Source organism: Balaenoptera acutorostrata, chromosome 3, assembly GCF_949987535.1.
Source record: "Balaenoptera acutorostrata chromosome 3, mBalAcu1.1, whole genome shotgun sequence".
Taxonomy (NCBI): domain Eukaryota; kingdom Metazoa; phylum Chordata; class Mammalia; order Artiodactyla; family Balaenopteridae; genus Balaenoptera; species Balaenoptera acutorostrata.
The window spans coordinates 67,812,974-67,835,599 of NC_080066.1; the positions used below are offsets into that span (position 1 = coordinate 67,812,974).

At 52.6% G+C, this 22,626-nt stretch overlaps 1 protein-coding gene across 5 annotated transcripts in view; it reads right to left on the reverse strand.

The window, feature by feature from the left end:
• Positions 1 to 22,626, reverse strand: part of PAQR5 (progestin and adipoQ receptor family member 5) — an 88,149-nt gene that overhangs the window by 8,423 nt on the left and 57,100 nt on the right. For 3 of the 5 annotated variants that reach the window (XM_057544218.1, XM_057544217.1, XM_007197796.3), the window contains 4 exons: positions 16,069 to 16,196; positions 13,211 to 13,416; positions 8,940 to 9,066; positions 671 to 767 (listed from right to left, as the gene is read on the reverse strand). In XM_057544218.1, coding sequence (XP_057400201.1) covers positions 671 to 767; positions 8,940 to 9,066; positions 13,211 to 13,416; positions 16,069 to 16,196 — 558 coding nt within the window. Of the gene's footprint in view, positions 1 to 670; positions 768 to 8,939; positions 9,067 to 13,210; positions 13,417 to 14,811; positions 14,933 to 16,068; positions 16,197 to 22,626 lie in introns of all 5 variants that reach the window. The other 2 variants (XM_007197798.3, XM_057544219.1) reach the window with 1 other exon arrangement.

The following is a 22,626-nucleotide window of genomic DNA, read 5'->3' on the forward strand; positions in this document are numbered from 1 at the left end:
GGGTCACACAGCCAATGAGCAATGGGACTGGGATTTGAACGTGCATGAACTTTCCCCCTTCTTGTCTTTCCTCCTACACCCTCTTCCTTTGTGTTCTCCACCTAATTCCCATCTACCCTTTAAGACCTTCATTCGTACATTTTCCTTCACTACTACTACTATGTTAATTGATGATAATATATAATACTGCATTTACTGGACTCTCACCACCAGCTAGCACTTTACACATTGTCTCATATAATCCTCCCCACAGCCTGACAAAAGGAGGTGTTATTACCAGGCCATTTTACAGATGAGGGAAATCAAGACACAGAGGTGGAAGATAACTCGTCCAACGTCTTGCAGTGAGTAAATATTAGAGATTTGCCTCCAGAGCCCGCTCTCCTGGTCACTCTACTAAACCCCAGGCTGCCTCCCCTGCCCAGCCCTCTGCGATGGCTCCTGAGCCCCCAGTCAGCACTGGCCACTGGTGCATCTCCCATGTTCATCAGGGCCTCTGGGTTCATGCCGTCTCTTAACTAGTCTGCAAGTGCCATTAAGGGAGCACCTGGGGCTCTACTCCTGTGTGTCCCACTGTGACCAGGACGGCGCTCTGACCCCCAGAGCTCAGGACACAATTGATTCCCTGATGTTGCCAACAGGCAGAGAGGGGTTGGAGCTGGGCCCTTACCCTGGAGAAGATGGGAAGGGAGTCCCAGGTGTAGGGATAAGCGAAGGCCAGGACACGAAGCATCTTACAGAGCCTGGGCTTCTGGACCTCAAGAAACCTAAATCAGGGAAGGAAAGGGGGGAGAAATGAGAATGAAAAAAGAGTTTCAGTAAATAACACACACATGCATATTCAAAATAACCAAGGGTGAGTCACCCACGAAGGACAAGCATTTTTGCACAAGCACCCCCTATGGCCAGCAGCTTCTCCACCAGCGCTCTCCACTTCTCCCACCCTGATGGGAACGGCTCAGTCTCAGATGTGAAAAGAGCTCAGGGTGGGCGGGGAGGGGGCAACCATCTCCCAGCATCCTGAGAAGCAATGGCATCCAGACAAAGTCAGGAAGGAGGCACTGAGCAGAAGCCCTTCAAGGGCCAAGTTATCTAGCTGCCAAAGAGCCTTCTAGAAGTCCAGTAACCACCAGGACAGGGAGACATGTGCGGAGCGGGTGGGCCCGATGGCACAGGCTCCTGGGGCGAGCACCTCTGCGAAGGTTGAGATGCTTAATTAGTCAGAGGTGCCAGCTGATTACCCTGCACAAGCCCTGGGTGCAATTAGGTGCTTAATTACTTAAGAGATTTCTGGAATATTTAATACCACACATAGGGATACTGGGCTGGGGAAACTGAGGAAGCATGGTCCTTCCTTCTCTCTTTCATCATCACCCCCACCTGGCTCCGGTTCAAAGACAGATGAAGCCAGCATTAAAACGAGTGGTGCTGACTGTCGCAAAGACAGGCAGCTCCTCCTGGATGGAACACGATGGGGCCTCAGCTGGCTTGGGCCCAGCCTGAGGAGGGGGCAGCAGCTGAGGGGGTGGGGAGCCGGGCAGCACAGATGGCAGGCTGGATACTGGGAGGGGAGGGGTAAGGAGAGGCTCCACATGAAACCACAGCCCTGAACTGTGAGCGAGGGAGAGCTCACACGCCCAGGCTGGGCATGGAGGCAGGGCAGGTACCCGCTTCAGCAGCACAGCGTACTGTGGGGGATGGATCCTCCCTTGGTGCCCACAGGGCTGCGAGGCCAGAGGACCCCCAAGGGTGGTGTGCAGAGCCCGGGCGCCGAGGCTCGTGGGGTAGCTGTTCTGGTGCAGCCCGTAAGATGAGGGAGGCGCTGGGGCCATCTCAGCCCCGCCTCGACAGTTCTGCCCCTCATCACACTCTCCAGCGGGGGTGGAGTCTATGTCCCACCACTGCTCCTCACCTCTGCTCCCCAGATACCCCGTCCCAGCCCACTGGCCTGCCCCTTCTCCACCAAACATAGTCTGCTGCCCCTGCAGCTCGGGCCCATCTCCCCCTCCAGGTTATTCACGTCCCCTACAAGCCAGTGCAGTCACCTGACTACAAGCCCCACTGTGCCCACATCCTTTGGCGTGGAAAATGGCAGAGACGCCCACATCTGCCTCCTGAGTGGTCGGGGAACTCCCCTCGAGGGCAGAGCTGGGTCTGCTCAGCTCTCCATCCCCAGCGTCCAGCTCAGCATCGTGTCTGAGGACGTGACATCGCCAGGCTGCTGTGTGCTGTCCAGCTCTCAGGGCAGCCCAGCCTGGGGATCCCTGTTCTGGGTAAGAGGCGGCCACCGTGGACCCCGAGAAGCCCCACAACCTCCAGAGATCAGCTCCAACTTTGCTCCAGCCCATGGGCATGTCCCTCCTTCTTTCCTGACCCTGTGGACACTGGGCAGAGATGGAAGAGAAGTTCAAGAAGGAGGAGGGGAAATAAGGGACCTCAATTCATCGTCCACCAGAACAGAACCCCAGCCTTGGAAGGAACCACAAACCCCCGGGATTGGTGAGGCTGCACAGGGCCACGATCTGGCAGACACCCTGAGTCTGATCCTGTCCCTGCCCTTTGTGACCATGTCATCCAGCAGGTGATGTGACCCTTGTGTGCCCCAAAACCCTCATGTGTAACATAGGGACAACAACAGAATCCCTGCAAGGGATTGTTGCAAGGGTTTGATAAAATGATGCTCGCAAAGAACTTACAGCTGTGCACGGCACAGAGTAACACTCAGGAAATGGCAGCTTTTAAAAATAATGTGTGTTGTAGGAGCCATCCTCTTGCCCTCCCCATCCTGTAGCTACGTCGTACCAGAAAATAGGAACAGGAGGGACCAGATGAGTTCTGGGTGATTTGCCTAAAATCACAGGAGCTAATAAGAGGCAAAGCTAGGATTTACAGGCAGGGCCATCTGGCTGGCTTCCCACCCTCTCCCCTTGGGCAGGCAGAGCGGGCATCTGACCACTAGCCAGCCTCTGTCCTTACCTTACAGACACCCCTCTGCCCCCCAGGAGGCAATCGGAACACATTCCCGCTGCCCCAGGAACCAGGGCCCATCTCGATGGCCTTCTCAGTCCACGCTGGCAGACCCTGTCCAACCACGGCAAGCCCACTCCCTCCCTCCCCATGCACTGCCACCGCCTATCACCTCTGGGTGTAAAGAGACTCGCTATTAAAGCACGCTCTTTCTGCGTCCACTTACACAGGAAGAAGGCTGGCTCTGGTTGGCAAGGGCCATCCCCCAAACCATGGATTTCCTGCGACTTGAGACATTTCGCCCGGCCTGATAAAGTACTTTCCCAAGGGCAAACGAACCAGCCTCTCCAGCTGCAAAGCTGAGTCTACAGGGGGAAAAAGGAGAAAAAGCAGAACAGAAGAGAGACAGCAACAAAGAGTAAGAGGCAGAAGGGCCAGCAGCCACAGAGATGGGGGTGGGGGTGGGGGGGGTGCCTCCCACTAACAAGGTGCAATTCCGAATCAGGCCACAGGGTGTCGCCACAGCCAGAGATTCCGAGAGGGATGGGAGGGAGCCACAGCGTCCTCCAAAGCACCCCACACCCCAAAGTCTCCAAAGCCTTGCCTGGTAAGGCAATCCCTGCACCCCAGAGCTGGGAGTCAGGGAGCCAGGGAGCCAGGCCTCCTCTGCCTAGAACCAGGTGAGCAGGAAACACTGGATTTTGGGAGAAGCCTCCAGCAAGAGAGGGTTGATACAATACCAGTCTATTCTGAAACCTGATAAATTCTTGTTGCAACCAAAGCTGGAAAGATTTGCAGGTGAATTCTGGAACTAGTGCTTGAAACAAGTGGGCCTTTGGAAACATCATCCTGTTGCAGAGGTGTGTCTGTATGTGTGATGGGGGCGGGTGTTATGGTAGTTTGGTTGTTGTGTGGGTGACATAGCAGGAATGTGGACATTTCCACGTGCTGGCCCCTGGCCCTAGCAGCACTCTGTCATCTGACTAGCCCTCTGACCTCCAGATGTATCTGAGAACCACTGTCTGCTAAGCCTCCTGTCTCCAGCCTTGATCTCCAAACCCCCTTCCAGGCCTGCCCCATGCCTCTCTGAGCTGCCACGACAGCACTGCCACGGCAAGGCTCTCACAGCACAGCTCACTATCCACCAAGGATGAAAATTCATCTCTCCCTCACAGCACCGACCACAAGGCATCTCACTGAGCAAGTATGTGTCAGAAAACCAACGGCTGGACGCTTTGAATGGATGAACAGAAAAGTGCGTACGGTGACCCGTGGTGAACAGCAAACACTGTGTAACTAACATTCCTGAGAGAGTGGTGGTGCCTTCCCGGCCTTTCGGGTGGTCGGCGGGTATGAGCAGGCAGGGTCTCTGTCACCCTCACCTGGCTCCGAGAGCCACAGAGAGGTCACGCGTTCTGTCATTTCCCCTCCTCAAATGCTGCAGAACAAGAAAGCAGTTTTCTGGAACGTGTTCCTTTGAACTGAATTCCATGATAATAAGGATCGAAAGACCAGTTGGGGGAGCCCACGTCTCCTAACAGACATGTATCGTAAGGGAATGAACGCCACTAGGACCACGCTACTCTGGGAAGCATGTGGATGACTAAAGCACGACTCCTGAGCTCCATGGTCTGCCGCTCAGGGAAGGAGGTGGTTCTCGGCCACTCCCGGCCATACCACGGACTGATGGAGCGGGAGGGGGGAGGCAGACGTGGGCTTGGGGGGTAGGGAAGAAGGCAAGGAGAGAAATCTTAGAAAAGGCGCTGAAGCGGGCATCATAGAATGCCCAAACCAGAAGGAACCCAGGGGACATCTTCTTAGATGCCCCTGTTTAAAGGTCGTGATTGGCCAGAGGCCGCACAGCAAGTCTGTGAAATCGGGACCCCAGACGGCCCTCACCCTCCTCCACCTGCTTTTCCTGAAGTTAATCAGGGCCAGAGCCTCTCCCCACACACGAGTCCCCTTCCTCACTCCTCAGACACTGAAGACAAAGACAGAGAATGAAAACAAAGGGGATGGGCCTTGTAAGAGCAGGGATCCACCGACACACGGAAAGGAGAGCGGACAGGATGCGAAGGAGGCCGGATGGGCCCACGGGGGGACGTCCCACTCTATCCTTGACTCTGAGCATGTGGCGTTTGCCCCTCTCTCCCTTTCTGTCCCCCAAGCCCCCACTTAAGCCCCACAGGGCACGGGAGCTGAGTCCACAGAATTGTCTTCCTAGGAAGTTTACTGTCCTTCACGAGTACAGGGCCAGTCCTCTGTAGGACACAAGAGGTGCTTCCATTTCCCCCGCCTCTCTCTAGCCCCCCTCTAGCTTCTCTCCCCGCTTCCAGCCCCACAGGCTCTGGCAACTCTGAAGCTCCTTGTTGCCTCCCAATGCCATCCCATCCTCTCCGGGCCCTCGCCCTTGTCCAGGCTGTTGGCTCTGTCCAAAAGGCCCTTCCCTCCTCTCCAGCTAAAGTGTTCAACCTTCCTCAATACTCATTCCTAAGGCCACTTCGCAGAAGCCTGGGAATCCAAGCAAGTGTCATTTTGTATTATAATTATTTGCTTATGTTATATCCTGTAATGCTACACACTGAAAGCCTTTTCCTCTGGCCGGCCTTTAAAGGAAATGATGACTCCATCTGGACTTTTTGAGGGTCTGCAGTCTGCTTCTCATACTGCATGGGGCACTCTCTGAGGACAAGGACTGAGCCTCACTCACCCCTGTATTCCCAGATCTTAACGTGACACTCGGAGCATGGCAGGCATTTAAGGAATGTTGAGTGGTTGGTTGGATGCACTGATGGAAGGATGGGTGGTTGGGTGGGTAGATCGATGCATGAATGGGTGGGTGGATAGATGGATGGATGGATGGATGGATGGATGGGTGGATGGGTGGATAGGTGGATAAACTGAATAAGTGGATGGGTGGATGGATAGATGGCTGGGTAGATGGATGGATGGGTGGGAAGATGGATAGGTAGGTAGATGGATGGATAGATGGATGGATGAAACAGCCACAGATATACCCCATAAACAGAAATAATCCATTTCATTGACAAGGGAGAAGCCCCAAATGGACATTCAAGAGATTCCTGGCCAACCTGCCCTGCCAAACAAGTTTGTCTAAAGGTGCCAGGCATGTCACATCCAAAAGACCCATTCAGGGACTTCCCTGGTGGTGCAGTGGTTAAGAATCCGCCTGCCAATGCAGGGGACACGGGTTCGAGCCCTGGTCCGGGGAGATCCCACATGCCGCCGAGCAACTAAGCCCATGCGCCACAACTACTGAGCCTGCACTCTACCGCCCGCGAGCCACAACTACTGAGCCTGCACACCACAACTACTCAAGCCCACGCGTTCTAGGGCCCGCATGCTGCAGCTACTGAACCCACGAGCCACAACTACTGAAGCCCGTGCGCCTAGAGCCCGAGCTCCGCAACAAGAGAAGCCACCGCAATGAGAAGCCTGCGCACCGCAACAGAGTAGCCCCCCCTCGCCACAACTAGAGAAAGCCCGTGCACAGCAACGAAGATCCAACACAGCCAAAAATAATAAATTAAAAAGAAACAAAAAAAGGAAAAAAAGACCCATTCATTGTACCTGAATAATCAGGGAGGACTCCTGGCTAGAAGAAAACAATATACCCTCATGGCTTATAGGTGATTCAGGAAGATTAAAAAAGAAAAAAAAAAGTTCCAAGAATTTGCATTGGGAGTTCATGGGAAAGCAGTCCTGGATCATGAATGGCGGGACTGTTTCTTCCACCCGTGAAGCCCACCTGCCCCACCAGCCCGCAGTGCTCGCCTCCCTCTGATCCTAAGTTCGCAACAGCAGAGCCACACAGCCCCGCAGGAGCTAACCAGGCAGGACAGTGGCTCGTCCAAGCACCTGATCCAGGTGTGTCTTTGGCCCAGGCCCGTCGGTGAGCCCTCGCATCCGGGCACTGTGCCTCCGGGCCACGCTTCATCTCTCTTGGGCTGTTTTTAGCATCAGTGCTACTTTTCTATGTATGTTACGCCTTGTCTCACCCAAGGCAGGGACCCAATCTCCTCCTCTCCCCCATCCGTGGCAGCCCTCACAGCTCTGGCCTGGCACAGAGGTTGCGCTTCAGAAAGAGCTTTTAATCGCCAGAGCCCTTGAGGAACTGGGGGAGAAGGAAATAATAACCCCATGATGTCTGATTCAGTTTTCTACCCTCTGGGCAGACCCTATCTCCTCACAGCTGGAGGGGCGCTCTGACTTCCAGGAAGAGGGAACGGGGAGTTTACCCCCGACTCCCACCCCAGGGACGAAGCAACACAAAGCCCAGTCTAGAGACTGAGCCTGGAAATGAGACTCACCCCCATGGCAAGCAGCTCCGTGCTTCCCACCACCTGCCTCGGGACAGGTGAGTGGAAGGCAAGTTGGGGCAAGCATTCCCGATGCTGTTTAAGGCTCTATCCTTTGATTTTTAAAGAAAACCAACCTGTCAAGTTTGGGGAACTTGCCTACCTCTGGATCCCACAAAACCAAAGTGTCACCCAAAGAAAGCTGGAGCCAGAATCATTGCGGGGAAGTTGCAGAAGCATACCTCTCCCTCCCTGTTTTCTCCTGGGGAGGGAAGAGTTGGCGGCTGCCAGGAATAAGAATTCTGTGAGGCCAGCAGCAGTCTATGCGGAAGACTCAAACTGGCTCAGTGGAGTCGCGGGTAGGGGGACAGATGGCCAGGGGTGACCGTCAGCCTTCCTTGGCGCTCTTCCTAACCCACTATGAAAGGTCCCCAGCTCCCAGCACCATCTACACAGGGATGTTACCCCAACACCACCATTCCAGAGGTTTCCCAAGTAATTTCGGGTAGTTCATTTTTACCAAGAGCTGAATAAACTGGAGTAGTTATCCTAAAAAATGCCTCTTGTACTCATACTCCAATGAGCTTCTTTGAGTGGAAGGGAAAAAATGGAAGGAATAAGAGCCAGTTAGCTGGGCATGACTCATGGCCACCGGTCTTCCCCTGGGGATGTGTTGGACATTTGAATATCATCCATCACCCACCACACAGATAGGCATATCTTGTTTTATTGCACTTTGCCTTATTGTGGTTTTTGCAAATTGAAGGTTTATGGCAACCCTGTGTTGTCAGATGATAGCATTTTTAGCAATAAAGTATTTTTTAATAAAGGTGTGTACATTGTTTCTTTAGACATAATATTGCACACTTAATAGACTACAGTGTAAATATAACTTTTATATGCACTGGGAAACCAAAAAGTTTGTGTGACTTGCCTTATTGTGATGTTGGCTTTATTGCGGTTGTCTGGAACCGAACCTGCAGTATCTCCAAGGTGTGCCTCTATCAATAGGCCGGCCCCCTCTGTCCCTATTAGCAGATGGCCCATTTATGGGGCATCTCCTATGGGCCAGGCTAGTGTTAGGTGTTCTGGATACATTACCTGTAATCCTTACATCCGTCTCACAAGGTAGCTGTGTTGACCCCACTTTTTTTTTTTTTTTTTTGGCCACACCACACAGCTTACAGGATCTTAGTTCCCCAACCAGGGATTGAACCTGGGCCACAGCAGTGAAAACACCAAGTCCTAACCACTGGACTGCCAGGGAACTCCCTTGACCCCATTTTATAGATAAGCAAACTGAGGTTCAAGGAGGATAAATGACTTGTTCAGCAACAGGACAAGCTACATAACTTGTAGAGCCCAGAGCAGAAGGAAAGTAGGGGGACCCCCTTGTTCAAACCTCATTAAGTGTTTCGAAACAACAACAGCAGGGAATTAAACCAAGTGGGGAGCCCTCTTGATCACAGGGCCCTGAGTGCCTGCACAGGCGTGTGCCTGTGAAGCTGGTCCTGCCCAGCCACTGGAAGTCCACCTGGAACTGAGTCCCAGGCTCCTGAGCGTCTTTTCCACTGTCCCTTCCAACAGTCCAGGAAGCTGTGTGCTCCGCGCCACCCCGCACCCCATCCCATCTGAGACAGAGCAGCCGGGTACCTGGAATAGCAGGAGAGGCCGGTGCTAATGCTGGTGTTCAGCACAGCCAGGGCCACGTAGTAGTCGTGGAAGACGGTGTTCACCAGCGCGTCCGGGAACACATAGGCAGAGTAGGCGATGGCCGAGCCTGGGAAGAAAAACCAGCCTTGGGCAATAAGCCAGGACTCAGCACTGTCTGGGCTCCTTAGGAAGACCAATCCCCTCCCCCGGCATCTGGCTGAGCCCCCCATCATCCCCACAGACCATGAGCAGTCCTGCCGCTGCACCCTTGCTTATGCCATCACCCATCACCACCCTCCAGCATGAGAATGTTCTGTGAGCCCAGCACTGCTCCAAGGGCTTGACAGGCATTAACTCACATAAACTTTACAACCACCCTCTGACATCAATCCTGCACTTATCCTCATTTTACAGATGAGGAAATGGAGGCACAGAGAGGTTTAGTAACCCTCCCAGGGGCACACAGCTAGAAAGCAGCAAAGCCAAGCTTCAAACGCAGGCAGTTCAGCAACAGTCCCTGCTTTTAACTATGGTCCACGATGACACCCCAGTGTGCTCCGCTTTGCTCTGAGTGTGCACACATCTCACCTGCCTGATGATATGGGTGTCCCTTGTGGAACAATCAAGGCTGCAGGGGAGGGGGGGGTGGGATGAGGGAGGGTCCTTGCTGAGGCCAGGTGTGTCACATCAGCGGGCTGGGGGACTGGCCAGCTGAGAGGCTGGGCGTGAGATGCTAGCCTCAGCATTTTGTTTTGTTTTAGGTTTTGGAGTTTGTGAGAGAAGGGTTACTGAAGGACCTTCTAGAGACCTGTCTGCTGCAGCTTTTGTTTGAAAGAACAGGGGAGATCACTGTCCTTTACAAAGGGGACAGATGTGTCCAGGAGCCTGGACCAGATGGCCTCTCCAGGCACCCTCACCTGCTGGGGTCCCTTTTGGGAGAGGCAGCTGCAGGCCTGTCAGCCCAGAGCCTAAGATCAGGCCTAAGGACACCTGTTATCCAAAAACAAAGAACCCTGGAATGCTAGTTCAAGGCTGAGCTCAACCTCAGGCCATGCAAGTTCAACCTCTGCCTTTGATCCCATGAGACTGGTGAAATCTAGTGAAGCCCAGGGATGTGCCCAGGGTCATACAGGCAGAAAGGGCCAAGAATCACTACTCCTGGTACAGTGCTCCCCACTCCTGCAGGCTACCTGTGAGATTTCAGCTGGAACTGCCTCCAGGGGGACAGATTCTTGCCTCAGGCCTGACACCATGGGGAAGCTCCCACGTGGACCAGGATGCATCTGCTCTGTGTGTATTGACTGGGGCCAAGCTCCATGGGGGATACAAGAGCGAAGGAGACTCAGTCCCTGCCAAAAACCGCAGTGGAAAGGGAAATTGGTGAGTGCCTCCAGGCGGGTTCCAGGGAGAGGTGGGCGTTCAGGATGGGCAGGCATGCAGTCAAGCGGCTGACCTTGGAAGCATCCTTGGAAGACAGGGGATTCTTACAGGTGCCTGAGGGCAGGGATGTCTTTCCAGGGAGCAGGAGACACCTTTGGATGCCAGACTAAGGAAAGTGAACGTCCCCTTTCAGGCAATAGGGGGCCCACCGAAGGTTTCTGAGCAGGGGATTAAGATGGTCAAAGCCTAGTGAAAGTGCGCAGGAGGTCCAAGAGGGAGGAGAACAGCTGGACATCGGGGAGGAAGCTGAGCAAACGCCACCCTCCAGGGATTGAGGGTTTCCACGGGGTCGGGGAGGAGGAGAGATGGCTGCAGACAAGGAAGTCCCAGGTGGATCCCACAGGCTCTCTCGACTGACTAGACCTTCCTTCCAGGTTTACTGAACACCCCCATGTCAGGCTCTGGGCTACGGACTGGAAAACCAGATGTGAAGGACTCATGGCTGTCCTCAGGGAGTTGTTCCCAGTGAGGGGCAGAAATGAAGGAATCAGACAGAGCTCCATGGAGGTGGATCCAGGCCCGGGGACTTGGAGGAAGCCACAGGCAGGGTCCCTGAGGCCCCCAGGCCCTGGTTCTGCCATTCACAAGCTGCGTGACCTGGGTAACTTACCTTAAGTGTTCTCACCTATAGCGTGGGTATAATGATGGTCCTCACCTCAGGGGCCTGCTGTCAGAGTTAACTAGGTAATCGTGGTAATCGCTACCTTCTGTTGCTTACTAAGTGCCAGGCACTGTCCGACACGCTTCACTTACAAAACCCATTTAATCTTTATAACACTCCTATGAGGAAGATACTATGCCAACTGTATCTTGCCTAAGAGCATATAAGTATTAGGGGGTGGTGCAGTTAGGCCGCTAAGCCCCGCGTTATGCCACCCCTTGGTGATGTGGGATGTGGGTCGGGTGCTCGGCATGCAGCCTGCCGTTATGCCTCCAAAACGCTTGCTCTTATCATAAATGAGTCTGGGGCAGGCGATCGAGGGTGATGGAAGCTGCCGGGTTAAGGAGTTTGGACTTCATCCCAGGTAACTGGGAACCTGGAAAAGTTGAAGTGGGAGGGGTGCCATGGTCAGAGGCCTTGAGGAAACCCCGCACGGCAGCTGGGTGAAGCCCAGGGGAGAGGTGTGAGGGACTGAGCCAAGCCAATGGGGGCACGGCCGATTTGAAAAGTATGTAGGAGAAACTCAACTGAGTTTGCCAACCGATTAGACAGGATGGTGAAGTGGGATGAGTGGGGAGTGAGAGGCAGGGAGAACTTGATTATTCACAGATTTCTGACTCGAAGGGGAGTAGATGCAAGGGCGGGGACGGGGAGGATGTAGACGGTCTCGGTCCCAGGGCTGGATGTGGTGTGGAGCTTGGGTGAGCAGTTTACTAGAGATGGGGTTTGGGAGTGTCCCCCAGAGGTGTTGGGGGATGGTGTGGGTGCAGAGGAGATCTCCCAGGGAGCCTGACCACGGAAGAACAGAGGCCCAAGAATGGACTCCCAGCTTGCGCACCTATGGGGGGACGGAGGAAGGGGAACTGGCGAAGCAGGATGAGCATGTGAATGCGTGGGAGGAAAACCAGGAGGGAGTGATGCAACAGGGGCCAGAGGAAGCAGGGGAGGTTTGAGGAGCACGGGGGTGCCCCTGCATCAAAGGCTGGAGAGAGAGCCCACGGGGCCTGCGTGGCTCCTGAGAGTCAGGAGGAGGCTGGGGTCTCGGCAACCAGAGTTTTAGTGAACGGTGGGGACTGGGCAGCAGAGCACTGAGGAGTGGTGAACATGTAGAGACTCGCGCGCGCGCGCGCGCGTGTGTGTGTGTGTGTGTGCGTGTGTGTGTGCATGTATGTGTGCGCGTGTGTGTGCATTGTGTGTGTGCATGTATGTGTGCGCGTGTGTGTGCGTGCGCGTGTGTGTGCATTGTGTATGTGTGCATGTATGTGTGCGCGTGTGTGTCTATGTTTGTCTATGTATATGGGTTTGTGTATGTGTATGTACGTGTGTGTTACTAGTGAAGAGAGAGGGAGAGGGGTGGGAGAATAGGATGGAGGTAGGTCCTCACACACCCTCTTGGGCAAAGGGAAGACGGTGACTTTGCTTTCACACCTGGAGCAGGATCAGGAGGGAGGAAGCAGCCAGAGCTGGGATGCAAGGGGACAGACAGATGCCCGCAACTGGGAGAGAGGAGAGGAGACAGGAGGAGAGGGTGTCAACCCCCCACCCCCCCTCACTCTATCCCTGCAGCTCTAACCCCTACAAGCCTCCAGACCGATGGGGTCTGTGAGCACCCCCTTCTCTGCGGGGCACGACAGAGACCAGCACTGATGTGTGGAGTTGGCTCCCCCTGGCCTGTGACAGCAGATTGTTAGTGTCAGAGAACTCGCAAGCCAACTGTTAAACACAGCCATCATTAAAAACTGAATGACATGAACTTACAATGACATGCATCATATTAACAAGAGCAACAACTGTTCAGTCAATGCACCCGCTGTATCTGTACAGAGGAATGGCTACGTAATGGGGACCTACCACGCATCTCTCCCCAGCCCTGTGTTCAGTGACGTTGGCGGCTTGAAGCCGGCCGTGGCAGGAGTATTTACACCACAGCAAACCTGCCAACGCCACAGACCGGGACTTTGGTCCACAGAGAGCCAGTTGTTAAATATTTGCCAGCACGCCCTTGGACAAGTTTCTTATAAAACACTCATCAGGCACCCGGGCAGGGGCACTGGCATTGCTGTGACTCTTCCGGAAGCCCACCAGAGCCTAACGGTGACCCCAGCTCCCAGGGGAAGATGCAGGTGGTTCAGTCACAGGGAAGAGGAGACAAGAGCAGGGCCTGACGTACCCAGGCTGAAGAGGTTGACGGCGCCGTAGTCCAGGAAGTAGCAGATGTGCCGGGCGTTCCTGGACATGGAGCTGAAGGTGTGTGCACAGCTGGATGCGAGGGGGTACACACAGCTGGCGCCCATGTACACGAGCAGGGGCCAGGCGTAGCTGTCATTCAGGACGTCCGTCCCACGCAGGGTGCTCACAAACCTCCACGTGAAGAACCTGGAACACAGCGGGACACCCTCAACCTCCGAGACTGGGGCTCCTCTTACCGTCCTCAACCGACCGTTGTCTGCCTTCCATTTCCCTGGGATGACCGGCTCCTACATGGTCTCGCTTTGGTGACATGCCATGAGCGAGGAAGGGTGAGTGGGGTCCTTTTTGGTTGGAAATATGCAGGATGGGCAATGGTCCAGTCCCCTCCCCCTGCATGTGGTGACAGATCCCTTTTACAGCAGCTTCCCCAGGTGACTCTCCAGCTTCAGCTTGCACGCTTCCAGGGATGGGGAGCTCACCATCTCTTGAGGCAGCTCTGAGTGTTGCAAAGTTTCATTGAGCCTCCATCTGTCTCCCTGGAATCTCTCTCCATTGGATCAGCCCTAGTTCTCCCCATCAGCACCACAGAAAACAAACCCATCAAATATCTCAAGGCTGTCTTCACAATCCCTCACACCTCTCTGAGCGTCACATTAAAAAACCTCAGTGCATTCAACCATTCCTCATGGGATGCAAATTTGGCCTTGTCGTCATCCCTGTGGTTGGTCCAAGTTCCCCTTGCAGGAGGGCACCTCAAAGAGAAGCAATCTCCTCTCTGGGGTCTGGAAAGTCTGGAAGACAACGGGACGATTTTCTCCCCCCTCTTCCATGCTATTTCTCCACTAATATCACCATCTCTTTTCTGAGGGGCCTGGTCCCACGGCTGAGTCTCAGCTAAGCCTAGGCCTCCAGACTCTTCTCTACGTGGAGACACTGCACAGTTCTGTGTCAGATCTGCCTAACCTATAACCCACACGTGGGGTTCTTGCTTGTAGAGCTTCCCGCTTCCACAAACCGCTACTAGAGAGCCAGGCCCTTTGCCCACAAACTCTCCCAGGGAAGGGACTAAAATTTTTTCATGCAGGAACCCCAAAAGCATCACTAAATTCTCTGGCTACATTTGTGATCTTTTCCCTCCTGTCCCAGCAGAAATCAAGCTTAAGCTATCTGCTATTTTTCAAAATGTACCCTTTTATCATCTCGAGATTACTCCCGAGTCCCACTTCCCTGGGGCATCTTTCTCCGGCTCTCCCAAGCCCTCCTTGCTGCTGTGTGTTACGCTCTCAGGGCCTGGGAGTACAGGGGCGTCATGCCCAGTGGGGCGCCCTTGCCAGCATGTCTCAGCTGTAAAACAGCTACAACGGGATCTGCGCACAGCAACTCAAGCCCCACAAACAGGGATGGTCAGGCTGGCACTTTGTAGTGGCACAAACTTCAAAATAGCCTAAGTCACCTGTGGTTCGTCCAGAAAATGGAACACCGCGCAGCTGTTCAAAAGCCAGAGAGGCTTCTGTGGGGGTCAGACAGAGATCTCTGAGGGAAAAGCAAGGGAGGAAAGAACCAGGTGCTGGGTGTACACACATGTCACAGATGCTCGAGTCTCTAGAAAAGCGTTCTGGGAGGATGCACGAGCAGCAGGTCACCCCGGCAGCTCCAGAGAGGATGAAGAGGGGCCGGGGGAAGACTCCGACTCTACTCCCTTCTGCAATGTTATAATTTATTATCATTTAGACTTTTTACTTAAGTTTACTTAAATTTAAACCAACGAACAGCCTCCGTGAGCAGATCTTGCTGCCACCCGGACCAGTCTGCAGGCCCCAGGGCTTCTTTACCGGTGGTCCTATCCCACCCCAAGTCTGAGCTCTCCCTCTTCTCCACTGGCGACGTTTCTGGCACCAAGCAGCCTTCCCCTGCATTTTGCCCTGGGTCTGTCTCTGACTGCTGGCCAGGCAGGTTGCCGTCCTCGGGCCCCTCTCTGCCTGCCGCACACCCTGGGGTCCTTCCTACTCTCTTGGCTTCTCAATATGATTGGGAGGGGGAGTCCAGAGACCAACCTGTGCCAGAACTTGCCAGGGGATGTAAGCAAGTCACTCCTTTCTCTGGGCCGCATCTGTGTCAGCCAGTGGTGGTCTGAGTCGGCTGGTGGCCCGCGTGACCCCCATAGTCCTTGCAGCTCTCGTATACTAGGACCCCATCTCCACCCTTCACTCGCTATGCACAGGCACCAGGTATGTGAAGCTGGTCTTCGGTCCCCACCTTTCTCAGCCAGGTCCCTCCTCACCTTCCTGGCAATCCCCATTTGTGCGTGTGCACGTGCCGGAGCATTCTCCTGGCTGGCTCCACTAAAGTGCTGCCTGACCAAATGCCTCACAGCCGCTGTGGTCCCAGGCACCCACAGCTCTGTGCCCGATGCCTTTTCCAGTGCCTCATCCCCTAATCCTCAGGGCAACCCCAGGAAGGGCGCAGACTATCCTGCTTTGCATATGGGAAAATGCGAAGCCCAGAGAGGTTAAGTGACTTGCTCAAGCTAGGGAATTTTAGCCAGGGCTTCCAGGAGACCCAGAAAGCCTCCAAGACTGAATAAGACAATCCTCTCAAATCAGGCCCCGAAGCAGGGGAGCAGGGAAAGACCGGGAGGCTGCCAGGAGCCCCTCGAATCCTACTACAATCTGGGTCCTAGAGCTCACCCCAGCAGCAGACCGCCACGCCTCCCAGCACCACGGGGGAGTCCCCCAAATCCCATCACGGAATCTCAGCTCTCTCCACCCCAGCTGTGTTTAAAGAAGCCCCAGTTCCCAGGCTATGAATGAGCGGCTGGTCAAGGGGGCTGGGAGGTACCAGAAGGGCAGCAAGTGCGTCCAGATGTTGAGGGTCTCATTAGTCATTTGGAAAAGGCTGAGGAGACAGGCCGTGGCGGAACTCTGTGGATGTCGGTAGCCAAAGAGGATGCCCTGCTCGTGGAACACCTGCAGGGGGAAGAGAAAGGGGCGCCGAGGTGAGACGAGAGGGTGGCGGGAAGGTCTCAGGAGGAACATCTCCGGTAGTCTCTAGCTTTCTCCCACTGTAACCTGGAACACTTGACCCCGAGTCCTTGACCTGTCAAGCTGCTCCTGCCTCCCTCCCATCGCTTCTAAACTCCCATGTCCTTCCAGAAGCCCGCAGCCAGCTGGAGGAGAGGATTCAAGGCCCTGACTCCCTTTGGGAATCCAGCCTGTCTTTGCTTGCCAGATGCACTTACTCCTGTCAAGAATATTGCCTAAGAATCTGCTTTTGCACCCTCTGCCTGGGGCCTACAGCCCAGTCTTCGGATGCCTTCGTGGCTGGTTGACATATATGCTGCCTGTTCGAGCCAACAAGGCCTGGATGTCAGGGGCTGGTGGGATGATCTCTGCGGAAGATCCCTCCCCGCCGGGGCCAGGATATATTCACCAAGGCGCTTCATAAAGGCCTGTTGATAATGAAAACTAGGATGGCATCAGCCTGCGCTGCAGGTGGAGGAGAAGGCTGGTCACAGCAGGGCCCACGCAAGCTCCCCACCCCATGCAGCCCACCTGGCAAGGCTCTCAGTAACCACCCCGGATGAGAAACTTGGATTGGTCAGGTAAAATAAGGGGTGTCAACCTGCTTGGAGGACTGCATCACATCCATTAAAAATGGTAATTATGGAGACAATGAGGCATGAGGGACAAAAGCTCAGGATGCGACATTAAGTGAAAAAAAGTGGAATGTCAACTGTATTCCTGCCATGATGATTAGAACTATAGAAATTTTAAGTACACATAGTGGGGTGGAGACTGGGAGAAACATGGAAAAGGAAAGAGTTTTATTTGTTGAACTAGCAGGATTTGCAGGAGATTTTCTCCCCTTTTGTGTTGAAAAGATCAGGGTTTCTCAATCTTGACCCTGTTGACATTTGGGGCCAGACAATTCTTTGTGCTGGGGGGGAGCTGTCCTAGGCATTGTTTAGCAGTAATGTGACAACCAAAAATGTCTCCCGATATTGCCAATGTCCCTGGGGGCAAAATCTCCCCCAGTTAAGAACCACTGACTTAGCCGAATGTTGTTATAACCTTTGAGAGGTAAGTAAAAATGAGTAGATTAATTGAGGCAAATAATGACAATGACAATATTACTAATCGTAATGTAAACTGAATCACAATCAATTTTAAAGGTTTCCCTCTGATTTTCTAGGGCTGTGGGAGGAATGGAAGGCTGGGAGAATTCCTACCTAGCCACCCATTTCCCATTTGGGTTACCAACTTCTTAGTTTAAGAGAGGATCTTGATTCAAAAATACACAATATTTGTAATGACCTATAATGGAAAAGAATCTGAAAAAGAATATATGTAATAATAACTGAATCACTTTGCTGTACACCTGAAACTAACACAACATTGTAAATTAACTATACTTCAATTTTTAAAAAGGGTTTAAAAAATAATAAATAATCAAAAACAAAACAAAAACCACAAAAATAGACAATGTAGGGACTTCCCTGGTGGCACAGTGGTTAAGAATCTGCCTGACAATGCAGGGGACATGGGTTTGAGCCCTGGTCTGGGAAGATCCCACATGCCGCAGAGCAACTAAGCCCGTACGCCACAACTACTGAGCCTGCACTCTAGAGCCCGTGAGCCACGACTACTGAGCCCGCAAGCCACAACTACTGAAGCCTGCGCGCCTAGAGCCTGTGCTCCACGACAAAGACAAGCCACCGCAATGAGAAGCCTGCGCACCGCAAGGAAGAGTAGCCCCTGCTCAACACAACTAGAGAAAGCCCGTGCGCAGCAACAAAGACCAAACGCAGCCAAAAATTTTTTTAAAATTTTAAAAAAGAATACACAATGTATGGCATAACTTGGACTATCTCTTGAGGTTCTGAGTCAACAGGTCTCATGGAATAGTGGAGAAATTAGTAAGGGGATATCAGAGTAAAGAGTCAAATCTGGGCCCATTAGGTGCCCTGTGACCTTGAGCTGGGCCACAACTCTCAGGGTTCCGTGTCCTCACCTATGAAATGGGGGGCGTTTGCTCACCAGACGGTGAGGACATTCCCATCTTGGTTCAATTCTGGGTGAAACTAGTCAACTAGGGGGAGGGGGAGAATGAAGTTGGTTCATGGTCCAGTGAAGAAATACTGTTTGAATTAGGTTTGGGTTTTAGCTAATTAAAGCGATTTGTTCCAGTTTCTGATTCACTGTGCATTTCTGCTGACATCCCCGGTTTCCAGTGGACAAGCTTCTCTAATGGGCAGCAGGCATCTCCGCTTGCAGCTGCCCACCCACCAGGGTTGCTGACCAGGCGGCAAACGGGCTGATGGCCTTCAGCCTTTGAGTCACGCGAGGAGGATGGCGCGTGCTTGGCAGGCACGCGTAAGGCCCTCCAGCAGAAACTATAGGTCTATCATTCTACCTGTTATGTTTCTTGTTTTCTTCCTTAAAAAAAATTTTTTTTTAATAAATTTATTTATTTTATTTTTGGCTGTGTTGGGTCTTTGCTGCTGCGCAGGGGCTTTCTCTAGTTGCAGTGAGCAGGGACCACTCTTTGTTGCAGTGCGCAGGCTTCTCATTGCGGTGGCTTCTCTTGTTGCGGAGCACGGGCTCTAGGTGCACGGACTCAGTAGTCGTGGCTTGCGGGCTCTAGAGCGCAGGCTCAGCAGTCGTGGTGCACGGGCTTAGCTGCTCTGCAGTATATGGGATCTTCCTGGACCAGGGCTCGAACCCGTGTCCCCTGCATTGGCAGGCAGATTCTCAACCACTGCGCCACCAGGGAAGCCCTCTTTTTTTTTTTTTTATTAAAGCATTGGCCTCTTGTTAAAATGCAAGGACTCCAGAAAGGAGCAATCGTTATTAATTATTCACTGCTTCATGTGAATAAGTTCAGCAGATCCCATGTAGCAGGAGATCTTACGACAAGGGGCCTACGGAGCCCTGGGCATGTGAGGGTGACACACAGGGAGGAAGCAGGGCGGGGCTGCAGGACAGCTCAGATGCAGTGACAGCCACAGCTGGACGGTGGATGGACGGGACCAAGAGCAGGGGGGAGTCTCCCACATTTCGTCCACGGTGACTCAGGATATGACTACTGTTCTTCGCTCTTTGGACCCTGCATTCTGGGAGGCAAGAGAGGATGCTGATAGAGTCAAAAGCCAGAGGGGAACAGAGGGGCTGGGAAGTCCACAAACTGGACAACTTGACCACACTGAAGAATCCGGCCCCAGACCTGGGGAGAATGCCTTACCACCAAGGCCAGGGTTGGGCGCAGATTAAAAGAACTGCTTCTCTCTGACCGGCTATCCTAACGCCAGACATGGGGGCAGGATTTTAAGCAGCCCCTCCAAAAAAATACGGATAAAGGACGGATAAAAGAAAGGGAGCCCCTCTGTCCCAGAAAAGTGATTCTGCTTCCTGCCTCTCCACCTTGACCCCCCGTTCATGAGGCGGCATTGCTATGTCCACTCCTGCTCTGAGGTCCTCCAAGCACAGGAAGGGAGACGCGTTCTCTCCATTGTCCGGCTCCAGCCTTAGCAAAGCACTTTGCATAGAGTAGATCCTTACAGAATGCATGCTACATAAATCTGAACAGCAAAACACTTGAAAACAATTTTGTGTTCGTGCCTAGTTTGACCCCCAAAGGCAAACTGTGGTCATTGCCTTAATATTCCATAGCTGGGCCTCATTTGCAAGCGGCCCAAAGTTAGCAGGTGCTGGCATATTTGCACGGCAGAATTGATTTGACTCCACCTTGCCTCCCAGGTTGCAGGCCGGGCAATTTAGAATGAAATGAAATCAAATTGCGCGCAGCCTGTAATTTAGGAGCGAGAACCCCCAGGCAGCCAGGTGGAAGGGCACGTCAGCGGGTTTTCCTCTTACTGCCTGTCACGAACTCGGCTTCCAAGAACAGCCCCGTGCCCCTGCCAGCTGATGCCTGAAATTCCACTGTGACCATTTTAAACCCTTGGTTTTTCCAGCTATTAAACTGCAAATCACCTGGGGAAAATAATCGGGCATTCTGGCTAGCAGTAAATAAGAGAGGATTTCGATGGCAGGCAAAGCACAGAGGCTGTCAGAGTGGGGTCAGCAGGCCACCGGCCTCGGTGTGGTAATCTGCATTTCCCATCTAGATCTCATTGAATCCTCACGGCCTCGTGAGGGACAGCCTTTTACTGTCCCCATTTCACAGAAAAGGAAACTAAGGTCTGTGGATGTTAAGGCATTTATCAAAGATCACAGAAGTAGGGGGAGCAAAGCTGAGACATCAGATTCCATGTCCTGGTCTCACACTATCCTCCCTGCCACTCCAGAGGGCTTGTCGGAGATGAAGCTCTCACCTCTCAGCCTGCAGTGTGATTGTGGACCGTCATACACTTCTCTGAACCTTAGTTGCCTCTTCTTTAAAGTGGTGTCATTGTTCTGAATTGCATCTCTCACAAAATTCCCATGTTGAAGCCCTAACCTCCAGCACTTCTGAATATAACTGTACTTGGAGATCGTCTTTAAAGAGGTGATTAAGTCAAAACAAGACAGTTAATCTAATCTAACTGGTGTCCCTCACGAGAAAAGGAAATTTGGACACAGAGGGAGACACCAGGGGTGTGCGTGCACAGAGGGATGACCATGTGAGGACACAGCAAGAAGGTGGCCCTCTGCAAGCTGAGGAGAAGCCTCAGAAGAAACCAACCCTGCCGGCACCTTGATCTTGGACTTCCAGCCTCCAGAACTGTGAGAAAATATATTTCTGTTGTTTAAGCCACCCCGTCTATGGTACTTTTTACGGCAGCTCGAGCTAATACAAAGTACAAGTGGTGAGGCTGGGGGACAAAGTCTCTAAGACAGCACCTCTCCAACTTTCTTCTGCATGTGTCTGCAGATCACCTAGGGATCTTACTGCAGTTCGGTGGGGCTGGGGTGACTCTGCATTTCCAACACGCTCCCAGCACATGCTGATTCTGCAGCTATCTCCGGCTTCCCAGCCCAGGCTCCTGCCTCAGCATCGTGCTGTCACCTCCCTGTCCAGAATCTGTAGCTCATCACAGAAGAGGAGGTGGCCTTTAGGTATGTTAAGATGAACCCAAAGACACAGGCATGAAAAGCAAGGGAGGGGACAGTGAGAGACCAGCAAGGAGTCTGGTGAGGTGTTGGTAGGCAGAGGCATGGATAGAATGGGGAGGAAGAGAGCGGGCCACAAATTGCTGTGTCAAGTATAACCCGTCATTTAGAGAGTATCTGCCACGTGCCTGACACTGGGTCAGACACCAAGCCACTGTCTCATGCAGGACGGACCATGCTTGGTCCTGGTAAAAGAGAACACTTAGGTTCTCAATCTAAAACACATAAAACATCACTGGTACACAACCCACATGCAATTACTAGAACTGTAAATCGGCTGAATTAATAGCCAACCATTGTTGGTATTAAGCAATTACAGATAAAGGTCAATTTAGAACACTGGGGTGATGTTCTTTAAAAAATAAGCGTCTAATATTCAGTCAAGCATAAGGATGCTTTCCATACATGCAAGACAATATTTATACAAGATGAGGGTAAACTTCTTCTGGCCGAACATGTAAGATGGATACAAAGTAGTGAAACAAATGACCACTGTATCTAGGATGGAGGATCTGAAGGATATTAGTACTTTAATGAGCAATAAAGTGAAAAAAACAAAGACACATAGGATGTTTTTAAAAAGTAAATGTTGGGGGCTTCCCTGGTGGCGCAGTGGTTGAGGGTCCACCTGCCGATGCAGGGGACACGGGTTCGAGCCCTGGTCTGGGAGGATCCCACATGCCGCGGAGCGACTGGGCCCGTGAGTCACAATTACTGAGCCTGCGCGTCTGGAGCCTGTGCTCTGCAACAAGAGAGGCCGCGATGGTGAGAGGCCCGCGCACCGCGATGAAGAGTGGCCCCCGCTTGCCGCAACTGGAGAAATCCCTCGCACAGAAACGAAGACCCAACACAGCCAAAAATAAATAAATAAATAAAATTTAAAAAAAAAAAAAAAAAAGTAAATGTTACTCAGTACAGGTAGGTGTACCAGGGTGAGAAGTCCCACTGAATGACGAGCATTATACGGAGTGTTGATCTGCAGAAGAAAGTGACGAAGTTGAAACAATGGAGCATTCCATCAGTTTTACTTTATTATATTAATACAGTCTTTGATTTAAGAACTAGAAAAATAATCTTAAAATTTAGGCATTGATTTAAAAATCTGCCATGGGCAAGCTTGTGATAACATGATTTGAGAGTCTGTGGTAGGCAAAATAATTGCCTCTCAAGGATGTCCATGTCCTAATCGCCAGAACCTGTAAATATGTTAGGTTACACAGCAAAGGGGAATTAAGGTCACAGATGGTATTAAAGTTGCTAATCAGCTAACCTTAAAATAGGGAGATTA